Source organism: Cebus imitator, unplaced genomic scaffold (genome assembly GCF_001604975.1).
Source record: "Cebus imitator isolate Cc_AM_T3 unplaced genomic scaffold, Cebus_imitator-1.0 Scaffold313, whole genome shotgun sequence".
Classification (NCBI taxonomy): domain Eukaryota; kingdom Metazoa; phylum Chordata; class Mammalia; order Primates; family Cebidae; genus Cebus; species Cebus imitator.
The window spans coordinates 2524420-2550826 of NW_016107628.1; the positions used below are offsets into that span (position 1 = coordinate 2524420).

Genomic DNA, 26407 nt, shown 5'->3' on the forward strand with positions numbered 1-26407 from the left:
TTTCTGGCCTAATTGGTTTTTCTTTGTTGAGTTTCTTGAGGCATTATGTTAGGTTGTTTATTTGAGGTATTTCTTATTTTTTAACTTAGGCATTTATTGCTACAAATTTTCCTTTTAGAACTGCTTTTGCTCCATGTCATAAATTTTAGAATGTATTTTCATTTTCGTTTGTCTTGAAATTTTGATAATTTTCTATTTGACTTATTCTTCAAACCATTGATTGTTCATGTGTTGTTTGATTTTCACATATTTATAAATTTTACAATATTCCTGTTCATATTTCTAATTTCATAACATTGTGGTTGGAAAACATACTTGATATGATTTCAATCTTCTTAAATTTATTAATAATTATTTTGTAACCTAACATATGATCTATCTTGAAGAATGATTCATGTGTACTTGAGGAGAATATCTGTTCTGCTACTGTTCAATGGAATGTTCTGTAGGTGGTTGTTAGGTCCATTTGGTCTAAAGTGTAGTTTAAATGTGATGTTTCTTTACTGATTTTGTGTCTGAGGCATATAGAGGCATCAACAGCAAAAATGAGAAGCTAAAGAAAGAATCTGTGAATTCAAAGGCAGGTTATTTGAAATGTGCAGTCAGGGGAGCAAAAACAATGAAAAGGGATAAAGAAAGCCTATGGAATGTATTGATTTTGACAATCCATTCATTGTCAAAAGTGGAGTACTCAAGAATTTGACTATTATTATATCGCAGCTGATCTTTCCCTTCATACCAATTCAATTTGCTTTATATATTTAGGTGCTCTGATATTGGGTGCTTATAAATTTATAATTGTTATATCTTCTTGATGATTGGCCCATTTTTATTATTAATAATCTTCTTTGCCTGCTTTTGCAGTTTTTGAATGAAAGTCTGTTTTGTCTGACATAAGTGTGCTCTGCTTGCTCTCTTCTGGTTTCTATTGGCATGGACTTCCTTTCTCCATCTTTTCACTTTCAGTCTGTGTGTACCCTTAAAGGTGAAGTGAGTTTTTTGTAGGCAGCATATAGTTTGGTCTTCTAAAAAAATCTGGCTGAGTACATGGATCACTCCTGTAATCCTAGCATTTTGAGAGGCCAAGGCAGGCGGACCACCTGAGGTCAGGAAATTAGGAACATCTTGGCCAATGTGGTGAAACCCCGTCTCTACTAAAAATGCAAAAATTAGCCGGGTGTGGCGGTGTGTGACTCAGGAGGCTGAGGGAGGAGAGTTGCTTGAACCGGGGAGGTGGAGGTCATAGTGAGCAGAGATTGTACTACTGCACTCTAGCCTGGGCGACAGACCAAGACTTCATTAAAAAAAACTATTCTGGTTTTTTTATATCAGATTTTATATCTTTTGATTGGAGAGTTTAATAATTCACATTCAAGGTTATTGATAGGTAAAGACTTACTATTGTCTTTTGTTTAATTGTTTTCTGATTGTTTTATAGATCCTTTGTTCTTTTCTTCCTCTCCTCCTGTCTTCCCTTGTGATTTGATAATTTTCTGTAGTGGTACATGGTATGCTTTGATTTCTCTCTTTATCTTTCATATATCAATGATAGGTTTTTGCTTTGTGGTTACCACGACACTTATGTAAAACATCTTGTAGTTATAGCAATTAAAGCTGATAACAACTTCATTTGGATTGCATACAAAAATGTTATACTTTTTACCTCCACACACATTTTATATTTTTGATGTCACATGTACATTCTTTTATGTTGTGTATCCATTAACAAATTGTTGTAGCTATAATTATTTTTAGTACTTCTGCATTTTAACCTTTATACTAGAGATATAAATGATTTCCACACCACCATTACAGTACTAGAATATTCTGAAATTGTCTATGGACTAATACATACCAGTGAGTTTTCTACTTTACATATTTTCATATTATCAATTACCGTCCCTTCTTTCAGGTTGAAGAACTCCAGTAAACATTTTTTATAAGGTAGATGTAGTGATGGTAAACTCTCTCAGCCTTTGGACATCTGGGAAAGTGTTTCTTTCATTTCTAATGGATGGCTTTGCTGCATAAAGTATTTTTGGTCGGATATTTTTCCTTTTTGTTTTTGAGACAGAGTTTTCTTCTTGTCACCCAGGCTGGAGTGAAGTGGCACAATCTTGGTTCACTGCAACCTTCGCCTCCTGGGTTCAAGTGATTCTCCTGCCTCAGCCTCCTGAGTAGCTGAGATTACAGGCATCGCCACCACACTCAGCTAATTTTTGTATTTTTACTAGAGATGAGGTTTCACCATTTTAGTCAGGCTGGTCTTGAACTCCTGACCTCAGGTGATCCTCCAGCCTTGACCTCCCTTGGACATTTTTTTTTTCTTTCAGCACTTTGAATATAACATCCCACTGTCTCCTGGCCTGCAGAGTTACTGCTGAGAAATCCACTCATAGCCTTTTAGGGATCCCCTTATAATAGGACCTTCTTTTCACCTGCTGCTTTCAGATTCTTTTGTCTTTGATTATTAACAGTTTGATTATAAAATGTCTTGGTGTAGCTTTCTTTGGATTGAATATGATTGGAGATATTTGAGCTTTCTGCATCTGTATGTCTATCTCTTTTCCTAGATTTGGAAAGTTTCCAGACATTATTTCATCAAACAAACTTTTGGTCCTTTTCTTGATATCTTCTCTTTATTAATTTCCTACAGTACAAATGTTAGCTCCCTTGATGCTGCTCCATAAATTCCACAGAAAATTTTCCTCATTTTCTTTCATTCTTCCTTATCCTCTGCCCGGATATTTTTAAACAACCTGTCTTCAAATTCACAAATTCTTCTGCTTCTCAGTTCTGCTATCAATGTTTCTATTGCCCTTTTTCATTTTATTCATCATATTCTTCACCTTTAGAATTTATCTTTTAAAAAATAATTTTAATCTCTCTGCTAAATTTTCCATTTTGTTCATGTCTTATTTTCCTAATTTTGTTAAATTGTTTGGGTGTTCCTTTGTAGTTTACTGAGCTTCCTCCAAACAATTATTTTGAAGTATTTGTCAGGAAAATTTAGAATTCAATTTCTTTGGTGTCAGTTACTGAAAAATCATTTTTTTCTTGAGACAGAGTATCATTCCATTGCCCAGGCTGGAGTGCAGTGGTGGAATCTCGGCTCACTGCAACCTCTGCCTCCTGGGTTCAAGTGATTCTCCAGTCTCAGCCTCCTGAGTAGCTGGGATTACAGGCATGCAATTTTTAGTGGTATTTTGTTTCCTTGTTTTTTCTTGTTGCTTTTCTTTGATGTCTCCAAACATTGATGGAGCAGTCGTCTCTTCTAGACTTTATAGACTGATTTTAGCAGGGAAAAATCTTGGCTTTTAGATGGAACTAAAGGTACCAGCTGAGAGTGAAGGAGTGCAGCAGTTCTAGTACCCGTGAGGTTGCAGACCTTTAGTCTCCAGGCAGCTCTGTCAGCTGAGATCAGTATTGACAAAGATTGCAGGTGTTCTCAGTGGCCAAGGCTGTGGGTATCCTCAGCAATGGTGACAGCTGTTAGGATCTTCAGTGGTGAAGGCCATTATGATTCTTCCAATCTTTTTTTCTTCCACTGGGGAAGTCATGGCCAAGAGGATCTCTTTTTAGGACAGGTTCAGCTTGAGGGCATGCTTGCGGTGGTAGTGGCACTAGTGTCTGACGTGTAGTATCCATGGAAAACAGGCACAGAGTTGGGGTCTGAAGCATGGTCACATGTGGAGGAACCACTGTGTGAGTTTGGCATAGTGTGTTCGGGGCACAGGCATCCTTACTGCTGCATTAATCATGGTCTGCAAGGTGGCATGCAGCAGCTTCTCTTCTTTTGGAGTCTGCAGCAGGGATGGGTGTTGGTTGCTGCAGTGGTGCATGATGCCCATGTTCCCTTCAGAACAGGCCACTGGGGACTGTGAATGGCACCTGCTGCATGGCTGATCTAAATAGCCCCTGGCCTTCTTCTTTGTTTCTAGCCATCTCCAGATGTCTCAGATACACAAGTCTCCCCAGAAATTATTTCTATGTAGTCATTCTTCATTTTTTTCCCTAATGTGTTGCTGCAAATTCTTAAATGAACCCCAGAGCCCTCCCAAGGCTATTATCATTCATAGATAACTATCTTTTTTGTGTGTGAGTGGGAGGATGAAGGCTAATATCTTCTAGTTAGCCATCTTGCTAATGCCATCGTGGCCTGGGCTTTTGCTATGTCCTTGAAAATCCATTTTGCATTTGTTTCACTGGCTTAGGAACAGTTTTTATGGTAATTCCTTATCTGGGCTTTCCTGGAGCACACATATTAATGTGGCATGGTCCTGGGGTTTTGTTATTTCAGAGGAAATTTTCTGATTTTCCTGGAACTCATACAAAGACAATCTTGCTTATCATCCATCTGATGGGTGGATTTTTTTCCCCCACCTGCCACTCATTTATTAAAAGGAAGTCTTTTGAGGGTCCACACTTTATGCTGGTGCTTTAGTTTCATGTTTCTGCCTTTTGCAGGCTTAAAGTTTTGTTTCCTAGTTCCACATGGACTTTAAACACTAAGCTCATAAAAAGTATCTAGTGTTGGCTGGGCGTGATGACTCACACCTGTAATCCCAGCATTTTGGAAGGCCAAGGCAGGTGGATCACTTGAGGTCAGGAGTTTGAGACCAGCCTGGCCAACATGATGAAACCCTGTCTCTACTAAAATACAAAAATTAGCCAGGCGTGGTGGCTGGTGCCTGTAATCCCAGCTACTCAGGAGGCTGAGGCAGGAGAATTGCTTGAACCCAGGAGGCAGAGGTTGCCGTAAGCTGAGATTGTGCCACTGCACTCTAGCCTGGGTGACAGAGCGAGACTCTGTCTCAAAAGAAAAAAGTATCTAGTGTTTAATTTCCCCTTTATTCCCCCCAGGGGAACAGTAATGCCAATTTACATGTTATAACACTCTGCTTTCACTTCCTCTTTTATCTGCAATGGGGGAATTTCTCTTCTTTCTTACATATGCAGTTATGTTTTTAAAAATTATGTAATATTTGTTCATCACTTATAAGCATTTAAATGGGAAAATTTAGAGTGGGAGAATTTTCGGGTGCTTTAGTCTACCCCAACCTGCCAGAACTGGTATTCTCCACTTCTTGTTTTCCCAGTAGTGGTATGATTTTATTTTGATTTTGAATTTTTTCATCATCTGAGACTTTGAAAGTAAGAAGATTTAAATACCAGTGCTTAGTTTGCCATCTTGGCTCATGCCTTCCATTATAAGTAATTGATGATCCAATTGGCTGGAGTCAGAGACTTTCTGATAATATTGATGACCTTAATTTTCTCTGCATTTGTGAAGGTCTATTTGTCTATAATAATCTTTCCCTTACAACCAACACCTTTTTCATTCTCCCAATATTGTGTCCACCAATCCCACAATTATATCTTAAAACATTTTTTCTTTATAGTTTCTTATGAATGTGATGCCACATAAAAGTAAAAAAAAAATTAATTACTTGAGAAACATTGGAAGGAAATTCTAATTTTAGTTATGCACGGACACAGAAATTGTTAGAAGGCAGCTCTAGAACCAATCCCACCCTTTGCCTTATCCTTGTCTCAGCTCTGGATTTCTTAACCAGTGGGCCGTTTATAGCTTTGCCATATACCTTCTTATGACTGGTCTTTCTGGATGGGTCAATAGTGGTGGTTTCTTGTCATGAGGTGTGTAAGTTTCCTGTGAGACACAGATAAATCTGCCACTACGGCATTCAGGAAATGACAATGCTAACTTTGAGTAGGATGCTTAAAGAGAGAAGAAAGAAAAAAGGAGTCTAAAGCTGAGACAAAATATGAGGAAGCAACCATTCTGGAAGAATCCTGCAAAATTTATGTAACGAGACTGCGATTAGCTTGGTCACAGGAAGTATGGGATAGCTTCTAAGAGGAATCTTGGGGATAAAGGATTATGAGGGGGAAAAAAGATTTCAATCCAGCGAAGCAGAGCAGGCTGCCTCAAATAAAATTAAAGCAGATTTGTAACTCAGTAAAAACAAGGTCCAGGAACCTAGGTATCTGCCTGGATTCTGGCTCCACTCTCACACCCACATGTAACCAGTCACCAAGCTCTGCAGATTTTGACTCTGGCAAAATTTATCTCCTTCTCTTCATGAGTACCACCTTAGTTCAAGCCTTCATCTTTTCCATACTGGACTCTATCACTGGCCATACATTTCTTCTCTTTATCTTTAGTTTTATTCCGTTCAGTCCACATAAACCCTGCTATTCAAATCCAAAATGATTATGTTCTGATAGTGGTTGAAATGCCCTCATGAGTCCTGAAATATTAAGGAGTTTATGGGTGCTACTCACCTTATGTGTCTTCTATAGGCTTGGAACTAAGCTGGCAAATAAAGTCAGATTGAAGAGAAAATATCAGCTTTAATAATGACCATACTAGACTAGATCATGGGACTTATATTTGAACCAAATGGAGGTTTTCTCTACTTTTCTGTCAATAGACTTTGGGACTTACTGAGAGTTGTGTTCAGCCAGCAGAGGACCCTGGCTTCTGTGACAACTCATTGAGATAATTACACATGGAAACATGAGCAGGAAGAGATTATTTTCTGCTTGAGGACAAGAGAAGAGAGGGAACAAGAGGTCATGAGCTGACATCTTCAGCTCAACTCACCAATCAGATGAGCCTCTCTTCCCATGCAGAGGAACAAATAGTAGGAATAAAGGGGCATTGGTAAAAGGACCAAACGAAATTTATCTAATGGTGCTCTTTCCTGGGAATGGAGTGAATGTGTCTTCCACCCTATGAAAATACAAGGGTTTTCCCACCTTCCTACCTTTGGGTCTTACTTCTTGTGATGCGCCTGCTGGTACCTTTGCATCTGCCATTCTAAAGTGCCTGTGGATACCTGAGCAGCCCGAAAGGGTCCCTGCCCTCTTACCATGCTGCTTTCTAGGCCTAGAACTTCTCCATCCTCCCAAGTCTTAATTTGTTTGATTAAAATCTCTCTCTCAATATTCATTTACTCCTTAATCTCCACTGCACCCACTCACATGCTGTATGGAGCTCCACCACAGCATGTGAGACACAAGTATGTTTACTCTTCTCTGTCAGTCTTCTGATGCTAGAATGTGATTTCCTTAAGGGTAGAGACCATATCTTTTTATCTGTGCACATCCAGTGCCAAGTATATTGCCCTTAAAGTAGGGGACATTGAATAAAACTCTACTGAGTAACTGAATGTATGGATGCATGCATGAATGAATGAATGATGATTATGCTTAGGAATCATACCTTTATGAACTGTGAAAAAGTTATTAGCAGAGTGTGTTAGAAAAGTGAGCAAAAAAAAAAAAAGTGGTAAAACGATGGAAAGCCATCAGTGTAATCTGAATCTTGGTTCTTGCTTTTTTCTTCTACTGCAACAGAACTGATGCTCACCAGCCTGCCAGAAAGACACTCACAGGAAGCTGCTCTGGGTTCTCTATTAAGGGTTGGTGCAGTCGATGACCCATGGTTCACAGCTCCCCTTTGTCTTCTTGCCTGAAAAGTCATAACCCATCCACCATCTGAAACACTCGCACTTATACAATTAAAACAGAAAGAAGAAAGGTTTGAACTGAATTGTCTTTGACCCCTAGGCATCCCTTCCCACTTGCTGTTCTCAGGAGGCCCAGGCCACCTGCCAGGAGGTATTTTCACACTCAGAGAGAAGACTGCTCCCCATCACAGATGCTGCTCTGATGTCTTCCAAGAGCCTCCTTAAGTATCCCTGTGTCTCTGCCTTCCCTTAGACACCAAGGCTGGGTTCTCCTCCACTTACACTATAGGAAGGAATAGGTATATCTTCTTTAGTAAGGATTTACCGTAGCTTCTGTTGCTACTAAAGGAACTGATACTCTTCATGAAGAAGAAAAAAATGAACTTTGTAAAACTCCAGTCCCCTAGAGATATCAGTATCTAAAACTACAACTTACTCTTGCTTTCTCTGACTCTGGGGTGTTGTTATTTTCAAATCTTCCAGGGAGTTAATGAACTCTAGCTTCCAAGCATTCACACCCCGTCTGAATTCTCCGTCATGCTATTTGGCCCATGTAGAGCCCTAGTGGACTTCTAGAAATAATAAATTTCATTGTAAAAATTCTTCTGGACAGAAGGGCCTGGCTTTGTCTAAATTACGTTGGAGAGTGTCTGCACAGACAATATTTGGATTTCTGCTAGCTGTTCTGCTAGCAAGTTCTTCAACAAACAGCGTCACCTCTATAGAACTCCGAAAGTATCTAGTTACTACCTTGGACAGGACATTATTAGGGAAAGCCCCACCCAACAAAGACATATCATGCTGTTCAAGGTAACTACAGTAATTATTTAAACTTCTACTACCACTACTGCCATAGCAATGATGATGACCATGACTGTGACTACTTCTACTGCCATTTATGCAGCAATTACTATAATAAGTCATTCACATATATTATGACATTTAATTGTCTCATAGTGACTTTGGAACCCCACACTCAAAAGACGATATCTAGGGATCTTGGAAGTTAATCTGCTTCATTTTTTATTTTTCCATGCTAACTGTCCTAGTAATCAACTTCATCATGTAGGAGGTGTGATTTGTTTTATTCTGACATGTTTCATGAAGACTCTATTTGTCTCTGTCTCAGTCTGGCATGCCCCAACTTGGCACCGTACTTTATGTTCCATGCAAGACATTGAACACGGTTCACAGAGATGACTGTTGCTTTGCCTATGGCAGAATAGGCTTCAGTATGTTAGCACCTGTGAAATCTCCATGTTAAGGGTTCACCTGGTTGATCTAAGAGGCGTTTATACCTATGTCCAATGCTGCTTCTTTCTGATACCTGTGACTCCATCCTGTTGGTGGCAAAATATCCTTGCACAAAGAGTGTTGTTTTCTCTCACTTTGATCAAACCTACAAACACACAATTTTATTCCTGCCACTATTACCTTAATTTTTAAGTTGCTTCCTACCCCGCGCCAAATATCTGTTAATCCTCTTAATCTCTGGCCATGGTCCCTGACGTGCATTCAAGTTTAGGTAGGCTTCCAGGGTATGCCTATTCACAGGTAAATTACTGCTGTCTGTCAGGTACAGAGTAGCACCCACATGGAACGTGTTAATCCTCTTAGAGGATTTATTGCCACCTCTGTGACCCACCCGCCTCATTTCCGCTGCTTTCCAGCTGTACCTTTTATACCAACTGTGAATTTTACCTCATACCATTTGCTAAGACCTTAAGAAATATTGATTTTTTTTTAACTGAAGAGGTCACATTTCCATAGAGGGTATGTAGAAATCAGTGAAGGGATACAGATATTTTGAAAAATCTCCTTGATGTCTATGAAAAAAACCTGTACCCACCACCCATCCTCCACCAACTTTTTCATGATCCTTTCTTTACTCCTTTCCTTAATTCCCTCCCATCCACAACATTTCTATACCTTCCAGGTTGGTCAGAACGGGGAGGAATTACAGGCCACCTAGAAACCCATCCGGTAGGCAAGACTTTATGATAAGATCAGTGACTAGCTTTGGTCCTGGGAGAGAACAACTTTCTCTTTCAGACACATACAGACCATTTGCCTATGCAGGAAGTTAAAGAAGTATTGTTTTCAACACTTGAAGATGAGAGAGGCCATAAAACCTAGGTTTTGTTTTATGTGAGTCTTTAAAAAGTACATAAATAGCATATGTTTATTGTAAGAATAGTAGAAAACACACATAAGCAAAATGAGGAAAATAAAACTCGGCTTTAATTAGATTTTTCGGATGTAATTACACTAACTCTGTGGTGCTGATTATCTCAGACACTTTTTAACCGGTGAGCAGGGGGGTGATGTGCAGCAGATAAAATGCACTCTGAAGCCACTTTTTTCTTAACCGTATATCCTAGACATCTTATCTTGCTATTAAATATTCTTCTACAGAATTATTTTAATGGCTGTTTGGTTTTCCATATCATTTTGACACATAACTTATTTTTAACACTCATCTCTCCTTGTGAGATATTTTGTATTTTCTTTTTATATTCTTATAAGCAAGGCTTTAATGACCATCCCATATAAATATAAGCATTTCTCAAACTAAAACTATGATAATAGTGAGAATAAAATGTTAAGTATTCAGTTGTTAAAAATTCAATGTTAAGTATTCAGGTAAATGTAAGTACCTGAACAGGTTACACAGAGTCTATGAATACTTTATTTTCAGATAGTGCCCAGTTTAAAAGGACCTATGATTTTGTGGTTTAGAGTTTCATCCTGCATAAGGTTCATTTATGAGATAACATCCACCGGGAATATATCTGATCAAAGTGAGCGTGATGAAAGGTGTTCACATGAAGCATGCTTTGCTTTGTGTGGGTTAACTATATTAGGATCAGCCTGGGGTACAAAAGGAAAAATGGCAATGTTTTCAGCAATATGCAGCAAGTGTTTTAGTAAAGTATCATTCTAGAAAGCGATTGACTAAAGAAAATTTTACTTAAGAAATACGAGCTATTGAAACAATGGCCTTATTATTTTAAGGACATTCAGAAACAATGTATCAAGATAATAGGGCACAATGTTTAAGAGCCAGACTGTGGAACTGGGCTCCCTGGGTTTGAATCCCAGCTCTTTTACTACTGGAAATTGACTATGCTGATCTTGATCATTTTACTTGCTGCTATGGTCTGAATGTTTGTGTCCTGGAAAAATCCTTATCTTGATACTTAATACAATAAGAATAAAAGGTGGATACCTTTTATTTATTTTATCTCTCATTACTAAGAATTTAGTCTCCCTCGAGCTGTCATTCATTGTATAGTCACAAGGCAAGTTGCAAACCCAACCCTTGACTAAAGGGATTGTCAAGAATACCCATGTTGGATATTTAGTGACTCTCCTTGATTTCATTAATCAGTAGTGAATTTCATTAACTCATTAATAAAAGGTGGATCCCTTTGGGGTCATGAGGGTGGAATTCTTATGAAAGGGATTAGTCTCCTTGTAAAAGAATCTTGAGGGAGTTTGTTTGCCTCTTCCATCATGTCAAGACACATAGAAGACACCGTCTATGAGAAACAAGGCCCTCATCAGACACGAAATCTACTGGTGCCTTGATCTTAAACTTCCCAGCCTCTTGAACTACAACTGATAAATTTGTGTTTTTTATAAATTACTCAGTCTAAGGTATTCTTTATAGCAGCCCTAATAGGTTAAGACAGTTTTCTTTACTAGTGCCTCAATTTCCTCAATCACATGAAAGGAGATAGTGCCAACTTCAGAAACTCGCTGAAGGTAATAACTTTGCAAGCACGAGGCACTTAGAATTCTGTCTGACTCATTACAACCCATATGTAAATGTTTGCTCTCATCATGAGTGTCAGGGTATGGAATTTCTCTGGCACTGAAAAAATCAGCTTTAATTGTTTTAGCCTTTACAGGACAAAGGATAATGGTCAAACATTGTGGCACTCTTCTACTTCCTTTTTTGCTAATTATACAAAACCTATTCTGAAAGCCACATTTCATCCCCCGCTCAGAGGCTCCAGTTGGTGGCCAAGAGTACATCTCTTTTCAAATAGCTGGATCAGGTCCTCATGCTGCTGTGGTCATTGCTGGTCATCTTTGGTGAGTTCAATAATTTGGCTGAGAACTGAGGTGGCAGCAGAATGAGGTCTACAGCTCCCAAAAGGTTGGAGGCTTTATCGGACCCAGGGAATGGTGGGGGTGCTCAGGTCCTTCCTCCAGCTTGGGCTTCAGTGGCAGATGCAAAGAAGTAGGCTGAGGACAATGAAATTGCTGCACATCCATTAATCATTAAGCACAATGCTTAGCTTTCAAGGTAGAACACTTTGCCATTTGCTGGTCATTAATTGCTATTTTAATGTCTTAGATCTCATTGAATAATATGTTCTCATAGTAAAATGTTCATAATATTAGCATTTAGCACTGCCCTTCTCCTCCATGAACACCAAGTATTTAATTGTTATCTATAAGATTTGGGTTCAGCAGATGCATTGAGACCCTTTGCTAATGTTCTTCTGTTTAATCGTGGACAGTGAGGGCGATGACAGCTGCTGCTAGAAAATAAGATTCCTGGCTAGGCGCGGTGGCTCACGCCTGTAATCCCAACACTTTGGGAGGCCGAGGTGGGTGGGTCTCCTGATGTTAGGAGTTTGAGGCCAGTCTGGCCAACATGGTGAAATCTCGTCTCTACTTAAATACAAAAATAAGCTGGGTGTGGTGGCAGGTGCCTATAATCCCAGCTACTTGGGAGGCTGAGGCAGGAGAATCCCTTGAACACAGGAGGTGGATATTGCAGTGAGCTAAGATCACACCATTGCATTCCAGCCTGGGTGACAGAGTGAGACTCCNAAAAAAAAAAAAAAAAAAAAAAAAAAAAAAAAAAAAAAAAAAAAAAAAAAAAAAAAAAAAAAAAAAAAAGGCGATTCCTCTGTCTATGCTGTGTAGGCACTAAATAAGTATTTATTATTGGAATAAAAGGGCTCTAACATAAAATATGGCCACAGGAAAAAGACTGATTTATTGATTTCTTTGAACTCTCATGATGTACGTTTCCTGATGAGCCTTTTATGATCATGTTGTCATGCCTGTCTACCACTTGAAAAGTCTGAGTGTGAGATAGACTTGTGGGGGATGGCAGAAGAAAAATGAAATCAAGGAGAGTCACTAAATATCCAATGTGGGTATTCTCTGACAATCCCTTTAGTCAAGGGTTGGGCTTGCAACTCGCCTTGTGACTAAACAATCTATTTCCCTAATCTCTCCTTACTAACAATTCAGTCTCTCCTCGAGCACACATCTTGAGAGATTAGGGAAACAGAAAAGAAAGAAAAAATGGAAAGAAGTTTTTGAGCAATTTACCAGAGTAATATCAATTTATCAATTATGAGGGCAAATGCTGTGTGCTAATCTCTGGCTTTTGATCTCCTCACAGCTGCAGTCAATGAACAGGCAGGTGAGTCCTCCTTGTCTTTGTTGTTCTTGGTCTCAGGTGTATCAGTTACCCAGCTACCCCAGGGTTCTGTAAAGGTGGCTCTGGAAAGCCTGTGAAGACGTCCTAACATTACTGCCCTCCAGGCCGACATGTTCTGAGGTCACGCAGCCTGTTTCTGCCACCGTTTGCATGTCTGGACGACCAGGTCCCACCCAGTCTTCTCAAGGTCCCAGATGCTTGCCTCTGCTTTAAAAGCCTGGCTGTATTGAAGGTCAGTAATGTCTGAAAGAAGGCGTGCAGATTGGAGAGAACAATTTGGAGAGAATTATTTTCCTGCCCGTAGGACTGTAATGCCTCAATACTGCCTGGCTGAACGCTGAATGTTTTCACAGCTCTGAAAACAATTATTTATAGAGGAAAGTGTCAGAACTACAAAATTCTGCAGGGTCAGAATAAACGTGTCCTCATTGCTTCTCTAGCTCTAGCTCAGGAGTCAGCAAGCTATTCTTGTAAAAGGCAAGAGAGTAAAGAGGCTAAGCTTTTCAGGTGTATGCTGTTAACTGCGGTAGCAGGAAAGACCATACGTAAATGAATGAGGATGGCTACATTCCAATACATTTTGTTTAACAAAACAATGTTGGCCAGCTCCCAGGCCGTAATTTGCCAACCCCTGCTCTAGATTTAGTATTTAGTTTTGAGTTTTTAAAAATACATGTATTACTGTTCTAATCATAAAGACAGGAATAAAGCTAATTTTATTTTACTCTGAGTTAAATCTGTGCTTAGTGAAGAAAGTCAATGGGAAAAAATATTTTATTCTGTAAACAGAATCTTCACATCAGCCAAGACAAAATCTAAAGTAAGGGAGAATTGTTTCCTTGTCTATTGAATGTTGGCTACCAAGTGGAAGGGGCTCTTTGAGCTCTAAGGAACAGTGTGGGGATAAGCAGACCCCAGCCTCACCTTGAATAGAACAAGAGCAGCCAGGGAGAACTTCAGGGGTCCTATGTGGAGCTTGCTGAGGAACAAGTCTGATCTCTTGCATTCATTCTGCCCACATAAGTTCCCAGAGCTCCACTGTGTGATACCCATCCCCCCACTGTCTGTCTGGATAGAAATTAGAGGAGACCTCAATCAATACTCAGGAGGTTTCTGACCATTAGTGGAATCATGCCCGGGTGGCGGGCTCCCTGAAGTGAGTCACTTACAACCATTTGGAGAACAGGACAACAGCCACTTCATTCTCTTACCTTTCCTTTCCTTGCACAAGAGCTTCTCAGAAAGTTGAGATGGTCTTCTCAAGTTTGAGATCTTTTCTTTTTAAAAAGAGTGAGAGGATATTTAGTCCAGCATGAGGTATTGGAAAGAGCAGGACGTATATAGCCAGAAAGACCAAACTGAAATCATGGCTTATATACCTGCCCTGTAGGCTGGGCATCACTTGGCCTCTGAACCCCAGTCTTCAGGGAAAAGCTTCTGGTCCGTTGAGAATTACACTCCCCTGCAAGGCTTGAAAATGCTAATCAGCATAGCAACTGAAAAGGTCTTTCTGTCCCCATCCATTGCCTCAACGTGGTCTTCTACCCCATTTCCTCTTTTCAGCCCCACCCATACACTGCACTCACCACCTGGGAGCTTGTCCTTTCATGTAAGGTTCTGAAAAATACCATTTGCTTTTGTTTTTTGCTGAGAAATACCATTTGCTTTTGGTTTTTGCTGTAATGATATTTTTCAGTGAAATTCTTGTGAAAAAACATGATTCAGTCCTGTACATCTTGCCCCGAGTTAAATCTTTGTGCTTCTACTATTTGCTTTCCCCAAGAACTTCTGTTCACAACCTACCCTTCTCCCTGCCCCCTACCATTGTCCCTCCAATGCAGTTCTCCTCTGTACTCTCTGGGGTCAGGAAGATTCTACTGGGCACTTCTGTAGGGAGAGCCACTCTCAGCCAGTTGCTGGAGGATTTGGAACTCCCTGAGGATGAACAAGTCAGCATTAGGGCTTATTGCCCTTCCCTTCTAGGGCCTCTGACTCCTTGCTCTCCACTAATGGTGCATGCAAATTAGAGCTCTTGAGGTTGCACCCCAATGAGAGTCAGTGTGGAGCCAGCACACTTCTGCTGAGGCCTCCAAACTGCCAGGTAGTTGGCATCGGAGCAGTCACTGCCATGCTGGAAGCAAGTGGATACAAGCTCGCACAAACCCTATTCTGACTCTTTGGGTTCCCTCATATGAAACTGTGGACCAACTTGTCTACCTCATAGGTAGGACATCACTCTCAGGGGTTTTGACTTCAAATCACCTTCATTTATTCAGTATCCCTGAATCCACCCCATCTCACAGACCTGAAACCCATTATTTTGGTTGCTCTTGAAGTGCAGTTATGATGTCCTCTTAGTCCTCCTCAGCCATCATTAGCCTCTGCCACAAAGACATCCCCCATTGAGGCTGCGAAGATTTGTGGCCAAGTGTTCCGTAAATGCCAGCACCATTGTGTGCTTCTCACAGAATCCTTAAGGCAGTCTGATGAGAGGCAAATGCTCTTTGTTGTTCCATTTCTTAGACGAGAAACTGTAACCGAACACAGGTCCAGCTGCTCACTGTTTGCAAAGACCAATTAACAAGGAAGACATCTGTAAGAAAGACAGTGACTTTTCAATTCAAAAACTTAGCTGAGGGGAAGCAGTACAGGCTCCTGCCTTGAAAGTACCACTTCAGCTTCTGAGGCAGAAGGCAAGGGCTTTCAAAGGGGCACTTGGTGTGAACAGCATGCAGGGGAGGAAGCAAAGTGGTGCAAGTCTCCATGACTTTCTTTGGATGGCATCTGTCTGGCTGGCATCAATGTGGGCACAGCTAGGTTGTAAACTGAGGCAATCTTCTGGTGGGAGAGAGTTCTGGAGGCACCTGGTTTGCTTTGAATTTCTGTCTCTGGATCCTTTAAGTAAACACATAGATAAGCTTTCAGTGCAAGGAGTGGCTTGTGGAGAGGAGATAAAGATTCTAATTGCATTCCTAAAGAGCTAAGTAGGAGGTGCGGGAAGGAAAAAGGTAAAAATACCTCTTTTTTTTTCCTTGGAAAAATAGGATAGTTTATTACAAAACCAAGGTTCAAAGAGTAAAGTGCTTTGTCTGGTATCACACAGGTAACAACAGTAGACTCAGATTCAAAGCAGTGTGATGTGGCTTTTCACCACTAGGTTCAATGTTCTGAGCACTGAAATCAATCAGTATCCCCTGGTGAGACTCTGGCTGCATCTTTACTTTCCGGCCTCTGAGCTTTAGTCTCTCTCCACAGCGATTCCTCTTGGAGCTGCAAGTCACCTCACCCCGCTGCTCCTACTTGCTGGTCTGCTGTTAGGGACTCAGGATCATCCACTCCTCACTGCTTTCCATCCTCCGGCTTGCTCTTGGGGCAGTCTGCCTCTTACCAAGCAGTTTGAGGACACGAATCATCCTTAACGACCAGCTCAAAGTCTCACGTTGTCAGCGGTAGCTGGAGCTGGTGAGACTGCCTGTCTTGCCGTTTTCAACAGCGTCTCTAATCACGACTCCTCTTCCTATCAGCAGGGGCGTTCTCTACAGGAATCTCTTCTGTTTGTGGAGGAAGACTCTACCAGTGTACAGTCTTCCAAGTCCCACAGTGGAGTTTCCATGAGATCTAGTATCCATTTGCAAAGGAGGGCACAAGTCTTGAATGAAGTTAGTTGTTTCTCCAACACACCTTTTCTGCCCTTCTAAATTCATTTTAAAAATTAGATTGTTCCCCAATGTCCAACAGGTAATTCTAGTTCTGTTGGAACAGCCAGTAGCAAACCATACATTTTTCCAAAAACGATACTTCCAAACTCCACGAATCTCCTGTGACTTTTTGGCTCTAGCTCTGCAGTAGCATTTTATGAGTCATCACATCTCTTATTTTATTGACTTCTACTTCCTTCTACACATCTGACAGTCATGACACAATTGAATAGCGATAAGATTTTTATTTGAGATATAACTTAATTCCTTATTTTGTGGTCAGAATCCTCTACTATAATTCTAAAATATCATGAAGATGTCACAAACACAAAACTAGTCTGGTATCATAAATAAATGAAGCGACGGGGTCAAAATAAGGAAAGCAACCTCTGGGGAGGACATTTGTCTTTGGCAATAGCTTTTTTCTTTATATGATCAGTCTCTAGGGACTGAGTCTTAGATTAAAAATAATCTCTACTTCATTGAATAGATGAGAAAAAATGTTTTCTGTAAGCATTCAAGTAGAGAATTCAAGATACTGGATCTTATTCCAGTAACTGGCTTATTTCCAATAATCCAGGACACTTGATGGTTTTATCTGATGAGGCAAGAAGAAGGGGTGAGACCTGAATTTATAACACAGTGTAGAGCTCTGAGGGCTGGATGAAGGCATGAGGGTGAGAAAATAAAGCGCCCGCTGAGGACAATGGTTTCCCTGTATGGTGTCACTGATGGAGAAAGCTGAAGATGTTTATCAGAACACTCCTTCATGAACATTAAAAAATCAAGATGACTTTGACACCCCTGCAATAGACTGAATGTTTGTATCTCCCTCAAATTCATACGTTGAAACTCTAATCCAGATGTGACGGTATTTGTAGGGGGGGCCTTTGGGAGGTAATAAGATCATGAGGATGGAACCACCATGAATAGGATTAATGCCTTTATAAGAGTCCAGAGAGCTAGCTGGTTCTTTTTCTACCATGTGAGGGTAGAGCGAAAAGTTGGCAGTCTGCAGCCTAGAAGATGGCCCTCACCCCAACCCGACAATGCTGGCACCCTGACCTCAGACTTTCAACCTCCAGAACTGTGAGAAATAAATCTCTGTTATTAATAAGCCACTCAGTTTATGGCATTTTGTTTTAGCAGCACGAGCTATAATATCCCCTGAAGAAACATGGGATGCAACTCTCAGTAATTAAGGCATGGGTTGGAACCTCTACGTTGTCTAAAGAAGTAGAGGCTATGGCTGGGGCCACCTCACTGCCAACGAAGCCTATCTGGGTTCTCTGCAGAAATGGCTAATCCAGTCTCCCTCCTTCCCTTGCAGGCAAGCTGACCCTTTTGGCGCCCTCTTCTGTCTTTGAAGGAGACAGCATAGTTCTGACATGCCAGGTAGAATGGAAGTGGAACGTCCAGACGATGGCGTACTACAAGGATGACAGAGAGTTATTTGTTTTCAAAGAAGTCTCAAGTTTCCATATCCAAAGTGCAGTTTTAAGTGACAGTGGTAACTATTTCTGCAGGACCGAAGGAAAGTTGTTACCGGGTAAAAGTTCAAACATAGTAAAGATCAGAGTCCAAGGTAAAACCCTCACTTCTTTGGGATGGGCTGGGTAAGAGACCGCGGCAGCAAGGCAGGGTGGGTACTGGGTAGGCGGAAGCCGCTCATGGGCCAAATATAGACTGGGACGCTGTGGTTTGACCATCAAGGGAGCCATGATGGGTAAGAGGTGTCTGGCTCTGAATGTCTTGTTTGCTGGAGTTGCTTCTTACCAGGGGCTTTTCAGCAGGAACCTTAGACCTCACTGCTTTGGGGACTGTTGTGATCCTTCTCTCTAGAGCTGTTTCAACATCCTGTGCTGACAGCCAGTGACTTCCAGCCCATCGAAGGGGGTCCAGTGAGCCTGACATGTGAGACCCAGCTCTCTCCACAGAGGCTATATGTTCAGCTCCGGTTCTGCTTCTTCAGAGAAAACCAGGTCCTGGGGTCAGGCTGGAGCAGCTCCCCGGAGCTCCAGATTCCTGCCATGTGGAGTGACGACACAGGGTCTTACTGGTGCAAGGCAGAAACGGTGACTCCCAGGGTCAGAAAACAGAGCCTCCAATCCCAGATTCATGTGCGGAGTAAGTATCGGTGAGGCTGGGCCTGGAGAGAAAAGACAGGAGGGCTGTAGCTTCAGTTTGAATTGCTAGTCTTCTTGTTTCCTTGTTCAACTCCTGTCCTTGAAGAAAGTGAACATTAAGCTAGAAAAAGCCTCCAAATTGCTCCTGGCTTCTTTCTTCATAAGAATCAGAAATGGACTAAGCCCCTTATCATCTTTTTTATTAGTTAAGTAATATTCATTGATCAAGCCTTGATTGATCACTGACTGTATGCCTTGTCATTTAGCAGTGGGTTCGGTGCTTTGAAAGACAAACCACCTGCTTTCTAATGGCCCTCTAAACGTCGCCACATGCTGAAATTGCAACACAAATTGACTTACCCGAAGGCAATGTGGTGCTAGAGCGTATAGCACCATCTGAAGCATCAGGAAAAGCAGATCTGAGTGAACGGAGCCGTCAGAGGAGAAGTTGTATTTGGTTGAACCTTGAAATTAAGAATAATAGAAGAATTGTTATTGGGACTGTGACTTTTCCAAGGCAAGACTGATGATATCAGTGCCCTCTATATTCTGTGCAAAAGACATCTGTGTGCAAGTGACTTTTCCAAAAAATTGAACAGTTTCCTGTCTCATGGAGTGGATGATCCATCACAAATTATTTAAAAGAATTTTAAAAGACTTAAAAGAATCACCCTCTTCACTCTGTGAAGGAGAGTGATGCCGGCAACTTCTCCTCTGACCGCTGTATTCACTCAGATCTGCTTTTCCTGATGCTTCAGATGCTGCTCTACGCTATAGCACCACATTGCCTTCGGATAAGTCAATTTGTGTTGCAATTTCAGCATGTGGAGACATTTAGAGAGCCATTAGAAATTAGCCAGGGTTAGAACATGAAATTAGCCAGGGTTAGGACATACAAATATCTTTATCCACATTCCTCAATGATAATTGTCATAGATTCCTTACTTCCATAGGAATGCTTATAATGGATTATCTATACAATCTCTACATTCCCACTCCTTGCATTAGAGAATGGAATCAGTCAAACCCTATTCCTAGAGTTTCCCTTAGAGTTCTCACCTTTTATCTTATATCCATCTAGGAATTCCCATCTCTAATGTGAGCTTGGAGACCCGGGTCCCTGGGGGACAGGTGACTGAAGGACAGAGACTGATCCTGCTCTGCTCAGTGGCTGGGGGTACAGGAAATGTGACATTCTCCTGGTACAGAGAGTCCACAGGCACCATTCTGGGAAAGAAAACCCAGCATTCTCTGTCAGCAGAGCTGGAGATCCTGGCTGTGAAGGAGAGTGATGCCGGCAAGTATTACTGTCAAGCTGACAACGGCCATGAGCCTATCCAGAGCAAGGTGGTGAATATACCTGTGAGAAGTGAGTGACACTCTCATTCATATCTGCCAGAAATTCCCAAACCAAGGTCATGGTACACAGGAGTCACGAGGAAATTTCAGGAGGCCCCAGGGATTAGTGTTGCGGAGAACCAAAAGCAATTTGCAAATGGGTTACCCTTGCAGGTTAGCCTGCTGACCTGTTTCTTTTTGTGGAAGGAAACATAAAGAGGGCTGCAACTGATTACGAAGCATAAGCATTCTTGCCATACTGCAATAGGTTAATAAAACATCTATTACATGAAACCTTGGAGCTCTGGGCCAGGGAGCGTCATGGATCTAAAAGGTTTATAGTGTAACAGCCTGCTTCATTTTATGTCATTTCCTTCAAAGTGATTAGAGTGTTTCTACCTTGCAGAGATTACACCCAAAGGGAGACATGTTACTGGTGATTTACTGGTGTGGAAAATTACCTGGTAGCCAAGTGGGCTTTCTGTTCTGACCCATTCCTACAGTCCTGAACCAGGCTGAACAAACACACCAAAATACATGCTTAGAAATGCTCCTATGTATCCGTTTTCCCAGGAAAAACTATAATATTATAGAAATCTTATAATTCTTTCCCGATAAAAAATTACAGGATACAAAACAAAAGAAATAAAAAGAGGGCTGGATGGGCACAAGAAAACAATCAGGTGAGAACAACATATGACTATGTCTGTAGGTAGCACCCCAGAACTGACATTCTCCCCAAACTTATATTGCTGAGAAAATTACCTCTGACTGTTCTAGTGGGAATGTGAGAATGGAAAGGACACGATACCCACGGGTCCAGGCCCTTTGCTGAGGCTGCAGGATGGGAGTCTGTGAATCTATTGCAGCATCACAAATCTTTTCTGATAACCCCTCTGTGTCTGTCAGTTCCAGTGTCTTGCCCAGTCCTCACCCTCAGGGCTCCCAGGCCCCAGGCTGTGGTGGGGGATCTGCTGACGCTTCACTGTGAGGCCCAGAGAGGCTCTTCCCCGATCCTGTACTGGTTTTATCATGAGAATGTCACCCTGGGGAACAGCTCAGCCCCCTCTGGAGGAGGAGCCTCCTTCAACATTTCTCTGACTGCAGAACATTCTGGAAACTACTCCTGTGAGGCTGACAATGGCCTGGGGTCCCAGCGCAGTGAGGCGGTGCCAATCTCCATCTCAGGTGGGTGGGTGCTACCTGGATACAGAGTATGATGGCAATGGCTGTGTCTCACCAGTCTGGAGACGTCTGCTATGCATGAGGAGGGGGGAGTTGATCTCAGCGTCCAGCTGTTCCTCTTCTCCCCACACGGAAGAGTACAGACTACACTTCAAAGACCTCTTCCATGAATTTGTATTTGCCATCCCTACATAGTATTCACAAGAAGGGCCCAAGTCTTTAATCTCTGAGGCTGAAGCACTGCTTTCTTTCCTCAGGACCTGATGGCTATAGAAGAGACCTCATGACAGCCAGAGTTCTTGGGGGCCTGTTTGGTGTCCTTGGTTTCACTGCTGCTGCTTTGCTGTTGTATTGCCTGTTCCACAAGACGTCAGGTTGTAACTACTATTTGAATTTTCCATATTTTGCTATGGAAATTTCCACTACTGATATAGATTGAAATTCCAAAAAAAAAAAAAAAAAAAGAAGACGAAGAAAAGAAACCCTCCAAAATCCAATAATTTTTTTTTTAGGCTTCAAATTCTGCAAAGTCCTGTGTAATGCTCAATGTGGTTATACTGCTAATTATACAATATGTCATTGTCTCCTGTGCATAGTCACTTGAGATTAAAATATTTACACATTCCCTCCATGTTTGACTCTTAAATTAAAAATTCTAATTCTTAATTGCCATTTAATAATTTTCAACAGACGTAATTACCTTATGTACAATGGAGCAAAATGTAAAGAGGAGCTAGATTTAAGGGAACTAAAACAATTTAATGTGCTCTTTTTTCTTTTAATTATCCATTTAGTATTAGCTACCTTCTTTATGAAAAGAGCACAGACTCCTTGAATTCTGAGATGCATGGTATAGATCGTAAGAAGCCATCTTCACTCACATATCTGGCTGTTGATGCTGGCCATATGTTGCAGCTTCAGCTGAGACTCAACGAGAGCACATATATGCAGCCTCTCAGCATCGCCTGGATTTCCTCACAGCCTGATGACCTCAAAGTAGCCAGACTTTTAACATGCTGGTTCAGGCTCCAAAAGCAAGTGTGGTAATGAAGCTGCAATGCATTTAATCAACTAATTTCAAAAATTATGATGTTGTGTCCTTTATACCACAATGTTACTGTGTCCTGGTGCTTCACAGTTGCCTAGATATCAGTGGAAAGGGCACAGACTTTACTTCTAAATGGGAGAACTGTCAAAGAATTTTAAGCACATTCAAAAAATTTCCACATATATCACCATGAGTTCCAATCTACTATGTCTTTAAATCCCACAGCACTATCAAAATCACAAGCCTCTTGACTGTCCTCTCTGGAATCAGCAAATGCTCCTTGGAACAAGTGATTCCAGAAGTTAGGTTTTTCTCCCTGAGCCCTTCCCCTCTTTAGTTGAAGATTTTTGTGTCTATGTTCATCAGTGATACTGGCTGGTAGTTTTCTTTTTTGTTTGTATTCATGTCCAGTTTTGGTATCAGGGTAATTCTATCCTTGCAGAATGGGTTAAAGAGAATTTCATTCTCTTCAATTTTTTTTTTTTTTTTTGGAACAGTCTGGGGAGGATTGGTATTAGTTCTGTATACATTTGGTAGAATTTGGTCTAAAGTACTTTGAATATTTCATCTCATTCTCTCTTGGCCTGTAAGGTTTCTCTGAGAAATTCACTGTTAGTATGATAGAGTGTGTGTGTGTGTGTGTATAGGTGATTAGATGCTTTTCTCTTGTTAAAAAATTCTCTCCTTGTATTTGACTTTAGACTGTTTTATTATAGTGTGTCATGGAAAATACTTTTTTGCATTGTATTTGTTTGAAGATCTCAGAGGCTTTTGTATCTGGATGTCTAAATCTTTTGCTAGACTTTAGAAGTTTTCCTCTATTATTTCATTAAATAGGTTTTCTAACCTTTTCATTCTGTCTTTGTCATCTGGCACCCCAATAATTTGAATGCTTTTCAAAAAGTATTCAAAAAGTTCTCTGAGTGACTTAATCATATACCTGTAGTGGCAATGCTGGGCCAGGCAGGGGAAAGGGTCCTCAGGCCCCTGGGAAGCCAGCATGGCTTGGGCAATGGCAGTGACAGTGGCGGGACTGCCCTCTGAGTTCCAAAGAGTGCAAACTGGTGCTGGTAGTGGCTGTGGTAGGCTGGGCAAGTCAGACTTCAGACCTGCAGGTGGTGCATGTGGGTAGGCATCAGCTGGAGTGACAGTGGCAGGATTGGTAAACCCAACCTCAGGCCCCCTGGAGGAGGATTAGGTACCATGGTGGTGGACTGGGCTGGGTAATTCCCTGGCCTCCAGGCTGTGTGCTCTGGTGTGGTCAGGGGGAGGGCAAAGCCATGCTGGGTGGGCTTATCCTCACACTTCCTGATCCTCTCTGTTCTCCTGTCTCAGCAATTTTTCACTATCTTACTACCTTTTCAATGCTTATAAACAGACTTTAAAACTCTTTTGCCCAGCCTTTCTAGTTGTTAGTAGAAGAGTTGGTCTTTGGTATGTTAATGAGATGAGTCCCAACAGAGGGACTCCTGGATAGCTTCAAGATAAGAGCTGGTTTTCAGAAACACCAACCTTCTGATTAGAGGGTTGGAACTTCCAGCCCCACCTGTGGACCTCTGAGGACGGGAGAGGGACTAAAGGTTTATCTAACCACCAATTGCCAATCATTTAATCAATCATACCTATGTAATGGGAGCACTATAAAAATCCTAAACAATGGGATTTGGGGAGCTTGCCAGTTGGTGAATACGTCTATATACTGGGAGGGTAGAGCACCCCATTCCCATGGAAATGGAAACTCCAGTGTCCAGTACACTTCCAGATATCGCCTTACCTTTTTTCATCTGGTTTTATATTTGTATCTTTTATAATATCCTTTAAAATAAACCATTAAGAGTAACTGAAGTGTTTCTTTGAGTTCTATATAGAAAATTACTGAAACTGAGGAGGGAGTATGAGAATCCCCAATTTATAACAATTTGGTCAGAAGGATATGAAGCCCATGACATATTATTGGCATCTGTAGTTGAGGGCAGTTTTGCGGGACACAGCCCTTTACCTATGGGGTCTACATTAATTCTGAGTAGTGTCAGAACTGAGTTTAATTGTAATTAGTATTGTAAGAGTTGGAAAATTGACTGGTATGGGGGAAGAAAGACACACCCGGCAACAGAAGTGTTGTGGATAAAAACAGCTATACTAAATATCAAATACTATTCAGATCTAACTTTAATGCTCTATTCTGTTTGTGTATGTGTCAATATGTGTGTACGTGTGTTTGTGTGTTTGATTTGTATGCCTTCGCTTTATAGCAATACATTTATTTCTTCTATCAAGGTTGTTCCCATCATGACTATGTTATTCTTACAGAATTTTTCCGGATGTTATTGCTTATTTATTTTTCCCCACAAGCAATATAATCAAGTATCTCTCAAGAAATTGTTTTTATTAGGATTCTCTTAAATTTTGAGATTAATTAAGGAAGAATTGACAGCTTTATAATGAGAAATTTTTCATCCAAGAGCATGTCTACTTTTGGAAAATTTTGAGTCATAGTATTTTAGGGTTTTACTTATATAGGCTTTCATCATTTCTTGCTAAGCTTGCTCCTGAAATATTGTTGCTATTGTAATTGACTCATTGAACCAGGGTACTCTTGGAGTGCAACCATAAAACTTAATTTTTTGTCTCCCTCTTCCCAATGCCCATTCACACTCACTATTAGGGGCTTATATTTTCCCTTACTCTGGTTGAAATCTCAGGTAGGCCCATAGTCTATCCACTTAGTCCTTGTATTAGTTGGCTTTCATACTGCTTATAAAGGCACACCTGAGATTGGGCAATTTACAAAAGATGTAAATTCACTATCACAAGAACAGTACGGGGAAGACTTGCCACCTTGATGAAATTACCTCCCACTGGGTCTCTCCCACAACATGTGGGAATTCAAGATGAGATTTTGGTGGGGACACAGACAAACCAAAACACTTCTACGTAATTTTAGGCAAACAACAACAGCAACAACGAAAACTCTTAAATTAATCAGTGTGCTTGGTCTCATGTAATAATGATGAAAAGCTTTCTGGATCACAAAGATAAAGCACTCACCTCCCACCCACTCACCTCAGACCCTCTTCAGGCCAGCCTTCTGCAGTGTGTAAAGGTTTCTAGCCAGATGTTTCTCTCTTTCCTCAACTGGCTTCTGTTTTTGAAGCCCCCGTGGTTGGCATTGATTTCCTCTGGCTCCAAAAAAGCTGACTCTCCAGGTTTGCTGGATTGAGAAAATCAGTTCTTATTTTGGTGGGATGTTTCTGGATTCTCCAGAGCCCCCCCAACTATTAACATTACCTACCCTTCTTGCAGGTGATTCATTTTTCTCCAGCCGAGCACTTAACGACTCTCTTCAGTTTCCAAGAATCTAGAGCCTTCTTCCCCTTCTCCTCCACCCTCATTTTGGAATAGGCAGTCCTCCTGGGCAGATTTTGAAATGGCTTCAAGCTAGGCCTGTCTTCCACAGGGCTCAGATCCATCCACAAGAACACTCACACATCATTGCACCCACCTGTAAATATGCAGCTCCTGCCTCAGGCAGATAACCATATCTTCCCTGAAATGAATGTTCCTTCACCTGCTTTTCAAGGGGAAGTTTTCTCCTTAAGATTCCTCAGGCATGTGTCCACACAGGGCACTCCTGCCCGAACCAAGCTGGCCTTAACACTGTCCTCAGATTGACTATAGACTCCTCATCTCCCTTTTCTTAGAGTATTTACTTTAGAAAACTTGCAATTGTAAATCCTTTCTCTGCCTCTTTGAGATACAAATTTCTCTTAGCCTCTTGCCAGTTTCACAACCCAGAAATGTCTCTCTAGGACTTGGGAGCTGTCCCTTTGAAATGTAATCATCTAGAAAGATAGCACCTCTATCTCCTATATGGTAAAACTTAGAATTTATTATTTGTTCTACCAATTTTGCTCTTTTTTTTTTTCCCATTTATTTATTTTATTGCATTTTAGGTTTTGAGGTACATGTGAAGAACATGCAAAATTGTTGCATAGGAACACATGGCAGTGTGATTTGCTGCCTTCCTCCCCATCACCTACATCTGG

At 41.1% G+C, this 26407-nt stretch overlaps 1 protein-coding gene across 4 annotated transcripts in view; it reads left to right on the forward strand.

Annotated features, from left to right (window-relative positions):
* Positions 1 to 11373: 11373 nt before the first annotated feature.
* Positions 11374 to 26407, forward strand: part of FCRL2 (Fc receptor like 2) — a 24986-nt gene continuing 9952 nt past the window's right edge. For 2 of the 4 annotated variants that reach the window (XR_005196184.1, XM_017503725.2), the window contains exons 1-7: positions 11374 to 11597; positions 12928 to 12948; positions 17995 to 18249; positions 18507 to 18791; positions 19872 to 20159; positions 21038 to 21316; positions 21571 to 21687. Coding sequence is in view for 3 of the 4 variants with exons in the window: in XM_017503725.2 (XP_017359214.1) it covers positions 11567 to 11597; positions 12928 to 12948; positions 17995 to 18249; positions 18507 to 18791; positions 19872 to 20159; positions 21038 to 21316; positions 21571 to 21687 (1276 nt within the window). In the remaining variant the exon portion in view is untranslated. Of the gene's footprint in view, positions 11598 to 12927; positions 12949 to 12984; positions 13199 to 17994; positions 18250 to 18506; positions 18792 to 19871; positions 20160 to 21037; positions 21317 to 21570; positions 21688 to 26407 lie in introns of all 4 variants that reach the window. The other 2 variants (XM_037729648.1, XM_017503726.2) reach the window with 2 other exon arrangements.